This window comes from Prionailurus viverrinus, chromosome B4, assembly GCF_022837055.1.
Source record: "Prionailurus viverrinus isolate Anna chromosome B4, UM_Priviv_1.0, whole genome shotgun sequence".
In the NCBI taxonomy this organism is placed as follows: domain Eukaryota; kingdom Metazoa; phylum Chordata; class Mammalia; order Carnivora; family Felidae; genus Prionailurus; species Prionailurus viverrinus.
This window is the reverse complement of record NC_062567.1, coordinates 46,480,064-46,496,040: the sequence shown is the minus strand read 5'-3', so window position 1 is coordinate 46,496,040 and position 15,977 is coordinate 46,480,064. Positions and strand designations below refer to the sequence as shown.

At 39.4% G+C, this 15,977-nt stretch overlaps 1 protein-coding gene across 2 annotated transcripts in view; it reads right to left on the bottom strand.

The window, feature by feature from the left end:
• The window catches only part of DERA (deoxyribose-phosphate aldolase), a 125,354-nt gene that overhangs the window by 51,175 nt on the left and 58,202 nt on the right, over nucleotides 1-15,977 (bottom strand). For both annotated transcript variants that reach the window (XM_047865778.1, XM_047865779.1), the window contains exons 4-5: nucleotides 15,309-15,404; nucleotides 13,180-13,314 (exon numbers count right to left, since the gene is read on the bottom strand). In XM_047865778.1, the coding sequence (XP_047721734.1) occupies nucleotides 13,180-13,314; nucleotides 15,309-15,404 (231 nt within the window). The remainder of the gene's footprint in view (nucleotides 1-13,179; nucleotides 13,315-15,308; nucleotides 15,405-15,977) is intronic.

Below are 15,977 nucleotides of genomic sequence, written 5' to 3'. Positions count from 1 at the left end.
CACATTTTTGTGAAGATGAGATAAAACAGTATATATGTTTAGAATGGAACAAGGCAATTAATAGGCGTTTAATCATCCAATACTAGATTTCCATATTTTTTCTTATATACTTCCAGAAATGCAAAAGTAACTTTGAAAAACAAAACAAAGTAAGCACTGTCTTAGTAGTTACAGAATTTACAAATTTAACATATAAGGAAAACAGACCACTTCACTCCAACACAAACGACAGAGCCACAAATAAGCATTATTAGTGTCCAGGTGTTCTAAGCACCTTGGCATCACAGTGACAGATGACATATGCAAATCAGAGTAACATGATGGAGGGGCCTCTGGGTGGCTCAGTTGGTTAAGTGTCCAACTTCGGCTCAGGTCATGATCTCGCAGCTCATGGGTTTGAGCCCCGTGTCGGGCTCTGTGCTGACAGCCCAGAGCCTGGAGCCTGCTTTGGATTCTGTGTCTCCCCCTCTCTCTGCCTCTCCCCCACTTGTGCTCCGTCTCTGTCTCTCTCAAAAATAAACAAACATTTAAAAAAAATTTTTCTTTAAAGTAACGTGATGGCTGAAGTGTAACTGTCAATCCCAAATCATAATGTCGTTCAACATACTCAACGGTCACTTACCTTTCAGTATAAATGAGCAAAACAATGGAAAAACTAATGGGTGGATTTTCCTCCACATTAGCAGGAAAGGACAGCAGGATGTGGATTTATATGATTGCTAGTGGAATACACATGTGGAGGAAGAAATCACACTGGAATTAACAAGTTCAATAGATCCTCTTTCCAAAAAAAACTCTTCAGGAGGAGTAGCTACTCAAAAGAATGAGAAACCCCATAAGTTTTCAAAGCATCTTCCTGCAAAAATGCTCATTGTTTTCTACACATCATTTAAACATCCCTGTGGGGTAGCTGGTAGTTAGCTTCACATTTCATATACGAAAAGTGAAATGTAGAGAGATGAATGAGTTGCCTAAAATTTCCTCACACTTTGCTGCCTTTATCCCCCCACATGCATACACGCAGGCAGCTACATGCATGCTGTCCTTACAATACGTTCTCAAGGACATGAACTGAAGAACTTAGCACAATATAGTAATCAAAACCTAGAACCTAAAGGGATGTCAACTCTCATTTAGTTCAAATTACTAACACTATAGATGAACATTATAAACCCAGAAGCTGATTTTCATTTTTCTAGGGAAAACAAAGTTGAGGAAACTGAAAAGTTCTAGGATAATTCAGAAACATAAAACAGTTAATTCTGTATGATTTAATATGCTAAAAAGACCTATAACTTGCTCTATAAGCCTTCTGGTTAAGATCAGAACAGCACATTCTGACATTATGTCGTAGAGAAGTTCACATGTCTGAATCCTGACTTTGCCGCACTTGCTTGCCCACTGATTAGCCATGTCACTTGGGAAAGTTACGAAACCTCTCCAAGCATCATGTTTCTACTCAAGATTGGATAGAAGATCTTTACTTTGAGAGCTCAAACACATCTTAAATCCTAGAAATAAATGTAAAAAAATTATTTAAATAATCATGAAGATAATAGATTATTTTTCTCTTGGTTCCACCTTTAATAATAAGCAGGTATAAAAATGAAGACAAACTTTAATTTGCTCTAAAATGTTACACTGTTGTAATTACAACAGCTTCTTGCTATTTGTTTAGAAAGATGATTTGGATCTCTACTTTGTGGGAGCTCTCGGCCAGAGAGAGATGGGGAGCAGAGTAGTCTCATTTGGTCACTACCATGAAGGGTGGGGGAAACTTGAGCCTGGCACATCACTGGGGCCTTGAGAAACTCCAGGTTAACATGCTGCCAGATCAGGGTTGGGGGGTGGACATCCTCATCAGTGAGGACTGGGAATTCTGGAGGACTTGGTGAGCTCAACCACCCTGGGTGCACAGTACTAGACGAGGGAGACAGCCTATGTGGTCAAGAGACTGTTCCACTCGGGGCGCCTGGGTGGCGCAGTCGGTTAGGCGTCCGACTTCAGCCAGGTCACGATCTCGCGGTCCGTGAGTTCGAGCCCCGTGTCGGGCTCTGGGCTGATGGCTCAGAGCCTGGAGCCTGTTTCAGATTCTGTGCCTCCCTCTCTCTCTGCCCCTCCCCCGTTCATGCTCTGTCTCTCTCTGTCCCAAAAATAAATAAAAAACATTGAAAAAAAAAAATTTTAAGAGACTGTTCCACACATGGAAATTGATCAACTAAATAAATATACTGAGGATAATGGGAACAAGATTTCTCATGACAAGAAAGAGGGACACAAATATAGAAAGGGGAGTGGGCAAGAATAGCCATTTGATGTTGGCTTGTGAGGAAATCATCAGTGTGAACTCATAGTTTCTGATACAGATAGATTATAGATAGATGGACAGACAAATAGATATAAATGCACGTGTATTTATATGTGTGCATTGTGTATATGTGAAAATTCATGCATTTCCTACATCTGTCCACTGAGAAGACCTAGAAACAACAGCCTTACAGCAGTGAGCACACCTAGCACCCAGATCTTGGTTTCTAAAAATCAATCTTCACTAAAAGAAAGTAGACCTCCTTGGAAAAATGGCCGATTCCAGGGCTAGCGCAGAAAAAAGTTAAAGATAAGCCTGAAATATCCATGATAAGAATTCAAGGAACTTCTTGAACATGTCAAAGAATAATATGAACATGTCACAAGGACAGAAGAACAATCTAACACAGCGCCTACTGGTCAAATCTGGGATAATCTGAATATCAATAATAAATAATGACAGCAATGGATTATAACCAATTGAGTCCAATAGGACTCCATGAGCTCTTATAAACAGAAAGGAAAAAAAAAAGTAGGAGAGGAGAAGGTAATGCTAACTAGTAAGTATAGAAGAAATGATGGAATTAGAAAACCACCATTTGACAAATATCAGAGTAATAACTGAAGAATTATGAATGAATGCTAAAACTACTGAATAAAGTTAGATGAGGAACAGGATATTAATACAATCTCAAAATATCTCCATTCATTTCTGTATTAATTACTTGTTAAAACACAAAATACTGGGGCACCTGGGTGGCTCGGTCAGTTAAGTGTCCAATTCTTGGTTTGAGCTCATAGTCCATGAGATCAAGCCCTGCATCAGCCTCTGTGCTGACAGCATGGAGCCTGCTTGGGATCCTCTCTCTCCCTTGCTCTCTGCCCCTCCCTGTGCTTGCATGCACTCTCTTCTCTCTCTCTCTCTTTCTCAAATACATAAACTTTAACAAAAAACACAAAATACTTATTAATTTTATAATGGAGAAACTTGCCAGAAAGCATCTTAGCTAATTAAAACTTAACATCCTCAATAATGGGACAAATGCACATCTTAGGACTCCCGACATAATGCACTGAGAAGAACTGAGCAAAACTTCTGTGGTATTTCTCCCCAAAATATGTAACTTGAATCTAATCATGAGAAAAACATCAAACAAACCCAACTGAAGCACATTTTGCAAAATAACAGGCACCTATTCTTCACACTCAAGGAAAGATTGAGGACTGTTCCAGAGTGAAGAAGACTAGAGAGACATGTAACCATTGATCCCAAAACTAATAAAGACCATTTTTGAGACAATCTGCAAAATTTGAACAAAGTCTATGGATTTAATGGTAGTATGCTATCAGTGTTAATTTCCTGATTTTGATGGTATACTGTGGCTTGGTACACGTGTTCTTGTTTTTAGAAAATATACACTGAAATATTCATGACTAATGGACCAACAAGTCTGCAACTTAATCTCAAAAAATTGAAATAATTACACATATATAATTTTATAAACACACACATGTACACACACAAAGATAATGAGAAGACAAAAGGTAAATGGGGCAAAATTTAATAACTGTGGAATCTCAGTGAAGAGTAAATAGTTCTGTGTACGATTTTTGCAACTGTTCTGTAAGTTTAAAATTACTCAAAAATAAAAGTTAAAAATATATATTTCATATACTATTGTGGTTTATTTAGCATCTAGATATTTTTTCTTACGGAAGGGCTTTCAAGATTATCAACTATTCTATTTTTTAAACAAAAAATATTTGATTATATATGGTACATATTGCCTGCTTTTCCCCCTTGAAATATCATAGACATCTTTCCATATTAATAAATATAGGTTTGTAGCACAGTTTTTAATGGCTACACAATCTTCCCCTGCATGGTCATAAATAATTTCTACAATCATTTTTCTGTTATTGGATACTTAAGGTTTCAGATTTTTTGCTATTAGGAACAATACTTCAGTAAACGTCCTTATGGTTACATCTTTGCATACATCATGACCTTATTCCCTAGAGCTTTCATTAATTTTTTTTCTGCTCACCTACTCACATGTAATCCATGTTCACTGTTAAAAAATTCAAACAGTACGGAAACTAAAACTTCTCCATTTAAAAAAAAAAAAGAAAGAATAATTCTTGCATGTAACAGAAAAATAATAATCTGGAAGACTATTATAAAAGATGACTGACAAATGAAAATGGAATTCAAACACCATGACTGCAAATTAGTCAGAATAATGCAAAATATAACAAAACACATATACCAGAGAAGTGGCTGGCATAGTGATGTCACATTAAAAACCTGATAATAAATGTTTTGACTTATAATGAGGTTTTCAGGAGTAGCAAAAGTGGGTGTACTAGAAACCCAGGATATATTTCATTGTAGATGCGTAATCAATATAGTAGCAAAACCAGCGGAGGAGTTGTCTCCTGTCTGTCCCCCCACATCCCTCCCACCACTGCCACACTGAGGAGGAGAAATGGAGGTCGTAACCTGACCTTCTGCTCATCATTCCCAGCTGAAAAACAAGTGAGGCTGTGTTGATGGAGTGTGTTCACTGACAGGAGTCAGAGAACTTAGCCACACTGGGAAAGGCCTGTGTGATGAGAATGTAGATCCAAGGAGCAGAGGGGGTCACACTGCATCTGTTTCAAGCAGCATCCAAAAACGGTTGACAACTGGCTCTCCCTTCTGCCTCCCTGTGTCAGCAGGAACTTGCGTCTACAGTATTTTACTTTTCTCTATTCAAAAGTATCTTGTTTCTCTCCAGCCTCCACCCGTAAGGGAAGTGTATTCTTAATCTTGGGGCACCTGGAAATCCATAAAGTTTTCTGGGAAAGCACTGCTATAGACAAAGAAAACTGTGTTAGTAAAGCTTTTGTGAATAGAAATTATGGTTTAAGTAAAAACCCAAGTGTTTAAAGCCTATGCTTCCTATCTAAAAGTCATAAAGTAGTTTCCTTTTATATTTCATGCTACTCAAAGGCACTTAAAAAATAATTGTTAACGAATTATATCTAAGCAATTATTTTTTGAGTACCAGAAAAGATGTTCAACACTGCACATGAATGGCCTGAAAATATCTCTTAAGATAATTATATGTATAGTAAAACACTTAATATAAAGTGTACAGCAACCTTTTAAATTAAAAAAGTCACAAAATGTTCAAGAACAGTTTTCATCCACCAAGGCAACTAATTAATCTTATAAGACTAAAACAGAGATGAGCTAAAACGCCAGGTAGTAAAATAACCTATAAGAGATAAAACACACACATTTTGGTCAATACTATTTGAAGTTTCAAAGAATCATAGCCTAAAAACAAAAACCATAAGAGCATACAGCTGCTATAAGTATCTCCAGCATTTTTCTGTTATAAACAACCCCCAAAACAGAGAAAACACAGACTATAGATTATGTGATTCCTCCTCAAACAGTGTCTATAGATTTAGAGATGGCTTTTCTCATAAGATATTCTGATTAACAACTCTACAAGACAAAGAACAATTCCAATTTCTTTTAAGAGATGTTCTTTCTACCATCCTTCTTGTGTAAAAATCAGCAAATAAGAAAAATAAATTGCTGCCAAGATTCAAGATTTTCAGGATCCACTTCATAAGACACAGTGATAGACACTGTGGCATTGGCCCCAATATTTCATTCTCTCCCCCCAAAACGCTTGATGGCCTGAGACATGTACTCCACAAACCAGGTTTAGGAGAACAAATCAGGACTGACGAACTGAAGAAGATACAAGGGGGATCTAGATACAGGACACAAACAACATTTCCAAGTACGACACTGAACGCATTATGCTGAAAAATGTTACAGAAGAAGCCACCTTTGGGGCGATGTCTGACAGTGCTCTAGTATGGAAGAGAAAGTCAGCTGTAGGTCTTGAGCTCAGAGAACTGGAAGATTCTTGAACAAGGCAGAATCTGATACCATTTCAATGTCACTGGTAATATATTAAGGTAAATACATGCAGCAGAGAGAGGTCATAAAAAAAGTAAAAAATGAACACCTCTATATTTACAGAGCATGGAACGCATTTAATTTTCAAAACCTGTTCAGTAAGATTTATGAGATGATGAACCCCTTCTGGTGAATGCTTTCTTCAAAGAACTGTTTAAGAAATGCAACTTCGATGTCGACTTTAATATCATCATGAAAAAATACCGTATTATAAGTCCTTATCTAGGGAATAATACTCCCAGACAATGAAAACGCCAAATATAAAATCACAGGCCATTATAGCTCTAAAGGACTGTAGAAATCATTAAGTTTTATCCCCTCATTGGTAGCTTATTTAAATGGAGGCAGAGAGAAGTGAAGTGTTTGCCCAAGGACTAGGTATAAATTAGTGAAATTACAAAGACTAAAATCCAAGTCTTTTAGAGTTCTACTTCATTTACTCAATATGTGTACTATTACGGTTACTTCCCTTGACAACATCCTATGAGCATCAAAAGGAGGAGAGGGAAAGAGAAGAAACTGCAGCTGGCATGGAGGGACTGATTCATATGGGCCAGGCAATGGATGGTCAATTTACATTCATTATCTAATTTAATCCCCATTACAACCCTGTGAAATAGATGCCATTATTCCTACTTTACAGAGAAGGAACAGAAGACACAGAAAAGCAATGTGGCCAAAAGCTACTAATGGTAGTGCCAGGATTCCAACCACAGTCTATCCAATGCAAAGACTCTGCTCTCAACCCTCCCTGGTCTCCCAGAGTTATCCTCCCTTCTTGTTCCATGGTGTATTTGTTCTGGGTAAGCTCTGGGTCTGACCACCTCCAGTGATGACTGGCTTATATGCTGGCTGGCTGGCTGGGTGCCCCTGCCTGTCTCCTAGTCCAGCACAGCATTCCAGGGAGAGGAAAGCCATCCTTTTCCCAAGAGCATAAGAGGTAGATGTACTTTTTGGCTAAACTTGACAGAGAAAGAAACTCTTTATCCATTAAGCCTTCTATTATAGCCAACTGCAGATCCAGACTAAATAGAAACACACAGGGAATACTATTTGTATTAACTAACCAATATATAAATTCAACAATGCTTCTAAACTATGTGGAACCAAGAACAAGAAGTATTTTTTTTAAAAATAGATGTGGGGCGCCTGGGTGGTTCAGTCAGTTAAGTGTCTAACTCTTGATTTCAGCTCAGGTCATGATCTCACAGTTCGTGACTTCAAACCCTGCATCGGGCTCTGCACTCACAGCACAGAATCACAGGGATTCTGTCTCCCTTTCTCTCTGCCCCTCCCCCTGCCTCTCTTTCTCTCAAAATAAGGAAAAATAAACTTAAAAAAAAAATAGATGTTTCAAGTTAGTGATTCTCTACAACTATGGGATGGTAGGGGAGAGGGTGGAACCAAAATCACCTGGGGCAATTTTCACAATAAAGAAGCCTATCCCCTCAGTCCAACACCCAACCCCAATAGTACATATACTCAGGAGGGATATTCTAGGTTCCAGGAAGAGAGGAGTTCGGGTAAGTAATCTGAAAGCATTTTGTCAGGTAATTCTAAGAACCAGCATAACATACTAGATATACCCTATATCCAAGTAAAACTACTGTCCTGAGGGATAAGTGAGATGGTGTATGTTTCTGTGCCCGGACAGGAAGGACTAAAGGAAGTACAGGCAGGGAAAGACAGTGTACTATAAAGAGCAAAACAGGATCTGACAGTAAAAAGCTTACCAGAAAAGGGTCAGGCAAAACAACAAGAACAAAGCTTTTTAAATAGAAGATATATGAAGTCAAAAGGCACAGGGGTCTGAAGTGTTAGCTATGGGGAGGATCACCTCCAGGGTTTTCAGCAGCCAGAGAGCATCACTGTACTCCAGAACAATCCAATCACTAACACCACAGTTTGGAAACTAACCTGTATTTAAGAGAAAGTGTTCAAATCAAATACTTTTTAATGGATTTCTTTCTAAAATGGCTAGATTCTCTGATCTGATCAAGATTCAACCGTTCTACTTACATAAAAATGACGCATGAAAAGCAGCATGGTTTAGTGGGGAAACTGAGCATAAGTTCTGGAGTCAAGAAGATGTAGGTTCCGGTACTTGGGAGGTTTTGTGGTCTTCAGTATAGGGAATGTGGCTGAAATCGGAGAGGTCAGGAGGTTTTCAAGGGAGAGTGTGCAAAGTGTGAGAAGTTTGAGAGCTTGCTGGGACCCAACCTGAAGACCTCCAACACTTCAGGGATGACGGAGGAGAGAGAGGACCTTGCATACAAGACACAGGGACACAGGAATCATCAGAAACTTGAAGGAAAACCTGAAGAATTTAGGATTACCAAAGCCAGGCAAAAAGAGTGTTTCCAGAAGGACTGTGCACTGTGTCAAATGCTGAACAGTAGAGCTAAACAAACAACTGCAGAATATTCCCTGGGCATGGGAAAATAAGAGGACATTGGCATCTTGATTAGTACAGATTCAAGGGAAACAAGTAAATATAACTCTTTTAAGAATCGTAGCCATGGGGGCACCTGGGTGGCGCAGTCGGTTAAGCGTCCGACTTCAGCCAGGTCACGATCTCGCGGTCCGTGAGTTCAAGCCCCGCGACGGGCTCTGGGCTGATGGCTCAGAGCCTGGAGCCTGTTTCAGATTCTGTGTCTCCCTCTCTCTCTGACCCTCCCCCGTTCATGCTCTGTCTCTCTCTGTCCCAAAAATAAAAATAAACGTTGAAAAAAAAAAAATTAAAAAAAAAAAAAAGAATCGTAGCCATGAAGGGAAGTACAGAAAGGTAGACTTAGCTGGAGATGAGGGGGAAGGTTGACATGTGAGCATTTTTTTAATGGATAAGAAATGCTTACACTATGTTTAGGTGTTGATGGGAATAAATCGTAGAGACAGATGAAAGATACAGGAGAAAAAAATGGCCAACAAATGGAGTAAGGCCTCTGAAAATGTGGGAGGAGATGAGAGCCACTGCACAGAGGAGGGACTGGACTTAGGAGGAAGGAAAAGGAGGAACAAAGGAAAGCAGAGCTGATGCAAGGACGTCGAGGGAGACCCTGTCTACTAGTTTCTATTTTCTCTAGAAAGTAGCAGGTGGGTCTTCTGCTGAGAGTGAAGGAGCCTCAAGATGGGCAGAAGAATTAGAAGCTTGAGGAGAAAGAAACTTTAAATTGTCACCAAGGAGAATTAAAGAAGAGTAATACGGGCCCCCCTCCAGTCTCTTTAAGTTCATGCCCGAAACTGTGGACCCTGTGACCATGAGCAGTGATTAGGATACAGTCTGAATGGCCAGGTTTAAAAATGGGACTCTTTCTTTTGTGCTTTAACCAGGGTCCTACACACCTCAGCGCACAGAGAGGAGAGGAATCTAGACTTGAACGTTTGAACGTATAATAGCCTCACAGACATTTCCATCAGCAAATTCCAAGAAATCAATTCTAGGGGCGCCTGGGTGGCTCAGTCGGTTAAACGTCCGACTTCGACTCAGGCCACGATCTCGCGGTCCGTGAGTTCGAGCCCCACATCAGGCTCTGAGCTGATGGCTCGGAGCCTGGAGCCTGCTTCCGATTCTGTGTCTCCCTCTCTCTCTGCCCCTCCCTCGTTCATGCTCTGTCTCTCTCTGTCTCAAAAATAAATAAACGTTAACAAAATTAAAAAAAAAAAAAGAAATCAATTCTAGGCTCATATTTTAGTAAACAGCTAATATCAAAGCATGACACTGAAAAACACAGTACGTAATCAAATTGAGGCAAATTAAGACAAAATACCACAGTGAAAAAAAGGCCTCAGTCATTGCAGGTTTCTATTTAGAATTAAATTTCCAGTATTAAATGTTCCTTTTCAATTTGTTTTGGGTCAAGAGGTTATTAACACCATAAAAAAGTTAATAGAAAAGTATGGTCTAGGACAAAGATGTGTTATTATATTTTACATGAATGCCTGTTATTAGGAAATTATCAGTTCCTAAAAACAACCATTCCTAGTTCATTAAGGGACAATTACATCAAAACTCATCTCCTATTATATTTTATTTCCCAATTAGTATTCTAGAGACAAGAGCACAAGTTATAATAGAAACCATACTTCTATGTCTACAACTGTTAAATAAAAGATATAGGACATATAGTTTTTTTATCTAACTAAATCATATAGTTTATTTCCAAATTTGTTTTAAATATTATGTTTATTCATTTTTCTCCTCTTACTCTGGCCCAAAATCTTAATTGAAATCTATGACTAGAAGGAAACAAGAATTAATATATAGGGACAAGAGACATCTATTTAAAAGCCTGGGTGGCTTGGTTGGTTAAGCATCCGACTCTTGATTTCGGTTCAGGTCATGATCTCACCTCTCCACAGTTCATAAGATCATGCCCTGCACTGGGCTCCATGCTAACAGCACAGAGCCTGCTTGGGATTCTCTCTCTCCATTTTTCTGCTGCTCTCCTGTTCACATGCATGTGCACTTTCTCTCAAAAAAAAAAAAAAAAGAACTTAAAAAAAATGTTTGCAATTGGTCAAAGCTCACATGAACCATGGGAAAAGGAACAAAAATCAAAAGCACAAAAAGGTATTTGTGAACTGTCAAGAATTTAAACCTGGCAAGGATTAAAAATGTTGATGAAGTATAGTTGGGAGTACAGGGCAATAGGAATGGCTTTAACATTTGTTCTAGATCATTCAGAACTGTGGTATCAGTGACTGCATCACAGTGATACTCTCAGTGCTGCTAAGATCTCTGAGATGACCTGCCCCACAGCTAATGGCACTGTGCCTTTTGACTTCATGTATCTTTTTATTTAAATATTTGTGTTACTGTTGTTTCACCTGGCCCTTTGCTGTTAAGCTTTTGACTGTCAGACCCCGTTTAGCTCCATATGGCTAAACTGTCCTTCTCTGCCTTCTGTCCTTCTCTGCCAGAACTTCCCTCAGTCCTTTCCGTCTGGGCACAGAAATGTACACCATCTAACTTATTGGGAATGTTAATATTCTAAGCTAAAAGACTACATTTTCCCAGCTTCACTTGCAGCCAAGATGGCCACAGACTCAGTTTGAGCCACGGAGGTGTAAGCAAAAATGTTGTATGAGATTTTTAGGATAGGACAGCCCTTCTTTCCTATTATCTAGGAAATGAGTGGAAAGACAGGAGCTTCAGAAGCCATCTTAGAGAATGGCATGCCCTTAAGCATGAGAGCAGAAGCCACACACTTTGGAAGTAGAAGAAAAAAGTAGCATAGGTCACCCCTGAAATACCTACCTCTAGACTTTGTATAAGAAAATAAATCCTGAAGTATTTAAACTACTGACTGAATCTTTGCCTACTCCATAACCAAAAGCAATTCTTAATGAATAAACAATGGAATTAGGATTTATGGATGTTAGGGGCACCTGGGTGGCTCAGTTGTTTAAGCGTCCAATTTTGGCTCAGGTCATGATCTCACAGTTTGCAGATTTTGGACCCGCATCAGGCTCTGTGCTAACAGCTCAGAGCCTGGGGCCTGCTTCAGATTCTGTGTGTGTGTCTCTCTCTCTCTCTGCCCCTCCCCTGCTCATGCTCTCTCTCTCTCTTTCTCACACACACACACAAATACATAAAAATAAAAATAAAAATAAAAGGATTTATAGATGTTAAGTTAGATGGACTGATGGAGAGAAAGAAGAGTACCTGGGTGGCCCAGTCAGTTAAGTGTTCAACTTGGCTCAGGTCATGATCTCACGGTTCATGATTCGAGCCCCATGTCAGGCTCTGTGCTGACAGCTCAGAGCCTAGAGCCTGTTTTAGATTCCATGTGTCCTTCTTTCTCTTCCCCTCCCCTGTTTGCATTTTGTCTCCCTCCCAAAAATAAATACACATCAAAAAAAAATTTTTTTAAAGACTCACAGAAAGATATCCATGAGATACTGGCAAGTCCAATAAGTAGGTTAAGAAAAAATACATTAAATATAATCCTACTGTTTACTTAAACCTTGAAAAAGGGTGTCAGTTGCAGGATGCCTGGGTAGCTTTGTTGATTAAGGATCTGACTCTTCACTACAGTTCAGGTCGTGATCTCATGGTTCATGAGTTGGAGCCCCGTGTCGGGCTCAGTACTGACAGTGCAGAGCCCGCTTGGGATTCTCTCTCTCTCTTCTTCTCTTTCTGCCCTTCCCCTGCTTGTGCGCTATCCCTGTCTCTCTCAAGATAGATAAACTTAAAAAAAAAAAGCTTTAAAAAAATTTTTAGTTGAACTACTTTTATGATTCTTTTGAAATGGAAAATTGTACTTACTTTAGCTATCAACCATCTCTAGTATACAAAATATATTTAAGGCACAGGTCAAATCTATTTTTTAATATTTAATTATAAAAAGTTTGTTATTGAAATGGGTAATGTTTTTCATAATTGGTGCGATAGTAAATTATGAATCTCAAAGGTAAATATAATAACCCCTAGGAACTATGTGTAAGAATAGCAGGAATAAAGCAGACTTCGCAGACTTACTACTAATCCCACCTCCACAAAATCCACAAAGATTAACATAAAAAAGGGAAGTTTCCTCCACATATTAAACTCTGCATAAATGACTTGCCTAGAGTGATTTATGTATTGAGTAATAAAATACTGGAGGACAGAATAAAAGTTAACAGTCTACTGCATAGAAATAACCACTCACCTAAGCACTCAAAGGGATCTAAAAAGTTCACATAGGTGGGCAACTGTCTAGGATTTGTGAGGGGAACAAGGATGAGCAATACCAGCCGTGTTTTCTCTGAAATTCGCCTTCTGATCTAGTGACTTGTAATCTAGAACAGTGACTTCCAAAACATGCTGCCTCTTTTCCAATCGTCTCCATTTCATTCACTAGGACAGAACTAGGCCTCCCTCTTAGGTAAGGACTTGCACATACCTTCCCACTGGCCTGTCAGCACCAAGGTCCTGTTAATTACCACATCAATTTCCGTAGCTCCATCTTCCACAGCCAATCTGATCTCTTCCAATCGTGTTTTTAAATGAGTCTGTCCAGCTGGAAAGCCAGTGGCCACTAGTAAAGAGAGGGAAAAAGAAGGAAGGAAGGGAGGGAGGGAGGAAGGAAGGAAGCAAAGAAAGAGGGAAGGGAGGAAAAAAGGAAGGAAGGGAGGAAGGAAAGAAGACAAATTTTAGTTGGTTTCTCAACAAGGAATTTGATACAAAAACACAAAAAACAACAACAAACAGCATTTAGACTAAAGCATTAATGACACTAAAGAGCTTCACGCTTATGTTGCAAAGTGAAGTGTGAAGAAATAGAAGGTCATCTCATATGGTGTTATTGGTGTTAGGATAAATATTAGTATTGCATCGTCTGGAAAACCTCAAAGTAAGTTGCTGCAGTGATCCTCATGAGGGGGCTCTAAGTAAATAGAAAACATGTTATCGTCACACCGAGTCATAAAACAGTAGCTATAGCTCTATCTTGATGGACCCTGGTTAATTATGGATCTTACTCCTAATCAAGTTGGCTATCATTGTATTCTTGATTTACTCACTCACACTTACAGCTGTGGTAACCAAATTGCAGTATAGGTTTTTCCCACTGCCTATCTTAAAACGAATAGCCAAGCAGATGAGAATAGAGGGAAGAGACAGCAGGAGGGAAAAGTACCTAATTTGTCCACAAAATTGGGACAGGGGTGAGGTGGGAAGAACAGGACCAAGTACAAAAAAAACAAAAAACAAAAACGAAAAGAAAATACAGCCACACTTCTGAAAACCTATTATATTTTTTACACGTGCATCATTAATTCCATTTCTATGACTAAAGATAACCTTTTGTATTTCCTTGATGTTATTAAATTCCTTGGGTCTGCTATCTTACAGGAGAGCACGTTTCCCTGTTGTATAAAAGAAAAGCTGAATTGACAGAAGCTGATGAAAAATTAAGGCAGCTGCCAAATACTGTGGGAATCCTCACAAATGGCTTGTATATCAATACTGTATACTATGTTTCTTTTGATGTATCCCTAATAAAATAAATTAATCATCTTTTTAGACTCCTTTTTCAAGGCCCCAGGATATTCCTCTTAACATCTTCTAAAAGTACAATCTAATTTTATATCTGTCCATCCATATACTCACACACACTCAGCTACACAGAAGCTTTTAAGACTCTTCTTTCCTTCATGCCAAGTCCTACTGAGTCTCTCTTAAGCCAATAACTCCTGAACATACCCTCTCTACTTTATCTCCCAGGCTTTGGAGTGGCTCTCCTCACCTCCCACAGGGACTGTGATAAGTCCCCCTAACATCCTGTCACCCCTCCTTAATGTGTCCAGTACCATCTCCTGACCCACTACAGCATAAAGCTGATCATGACATAACCTCTTCTCAAAACCTTGCAGTATCTGCCCCATCACCAGAATGAGCCCAAAGGCCACTGCCGAGCCTAGTTTCCCTATGGGATCCAGCCCTGATCTACCTCTCCAGCTTCAACTCCCAGAGCCCCTTGCCCCCTTGCCCCAATTTAGACCCAACAACTGCAAGCCACGTACAGTTCCCTGAACACGCTCCTGTGCCTTCACACACACTAGTTCCTCTGTCTAAAATCATTCGCTAACTCACCAACACGCCTCCTTACCCTTTAAGACCCTATGCAGCTATTAGCTCCTCTATGAAGAATCCCCTTACTCTCTGTCACCAACCTCTGCAAAATAAATCACTCCCTGCTCAGAGTTACAAGCGTAGCTTCTGCATATCTCTATTAGCATATTTTGCATACATATAATACTATATATCCTGCACGATGATGTTTTAAACTTGATTATTCCTCCTAAACAACTAAGTTTCCTTAAGGACAGGGAAACGCTTCTGTATTCTTGGGAATTCACATGGTCAGCGACTTAGCAGGCAATCAGATACTGAGACAATGAGTAAAAACAAATAATTAAATAGATAAAACTAATTAAAATAATATAAAATTATACATAAAGGCTCCAGGTGTTTTGAGGTGAAGAACCGGAAACAGGTTGAGAGACAACAGCAAAGTCAAAACAATTTTACCCGAAGCCACTGGGATGGTGGAGCCGGCTGCCTTCAGTGCTTTCACAGCATCACACACTCGTGCGGGATAAACACAAACGGCGGCTGTAGTAAGGCCTATGAAGAAAGAAATCGTTAACAACCTACTCTAGCGGAAGTTCAATTTGTACAATATGCTTTTAATTATTATTTATACCACCACACTGGCAGAAATCAAAATGGCAGGAAAAATAACTCCCCCATGACGCTGCACTGAATGAAAAAGTTTTAGGGGCGCCTGGGTAGCTCAGTTGAATTGGTTAAGCATCTGACTTCGGCTCAGGTCATGATCTCACGGTTCATGGGTTCGAGCCCCACGTCGTGCTCTGTGCTGACAGCTCAGAGCCTGGAGCCTGCTTGGATTCTGTGTCCCCCTCTCTCTCTGCCCCTCCCCTGATCTCTCTCTCTCTCTCTCTCTCTCAAGAATAAATAAACATTAAAAAAAAAATTAATAAAGAAAAAGCTTTGACTCTCCACATTCCCTTCCAGGTCTTGACAATATGGGTCATTTTCTAGCTGTTAAAGTCATGGAATAAAACAATCATGATGCTACTCTTTGAGGATAACATAATACCACTTTTTAAAAATTCCTAAATGGTAAACATAATGGTCTTGACTCAGTGACAATATTTTATTTCATGTAGATAACAA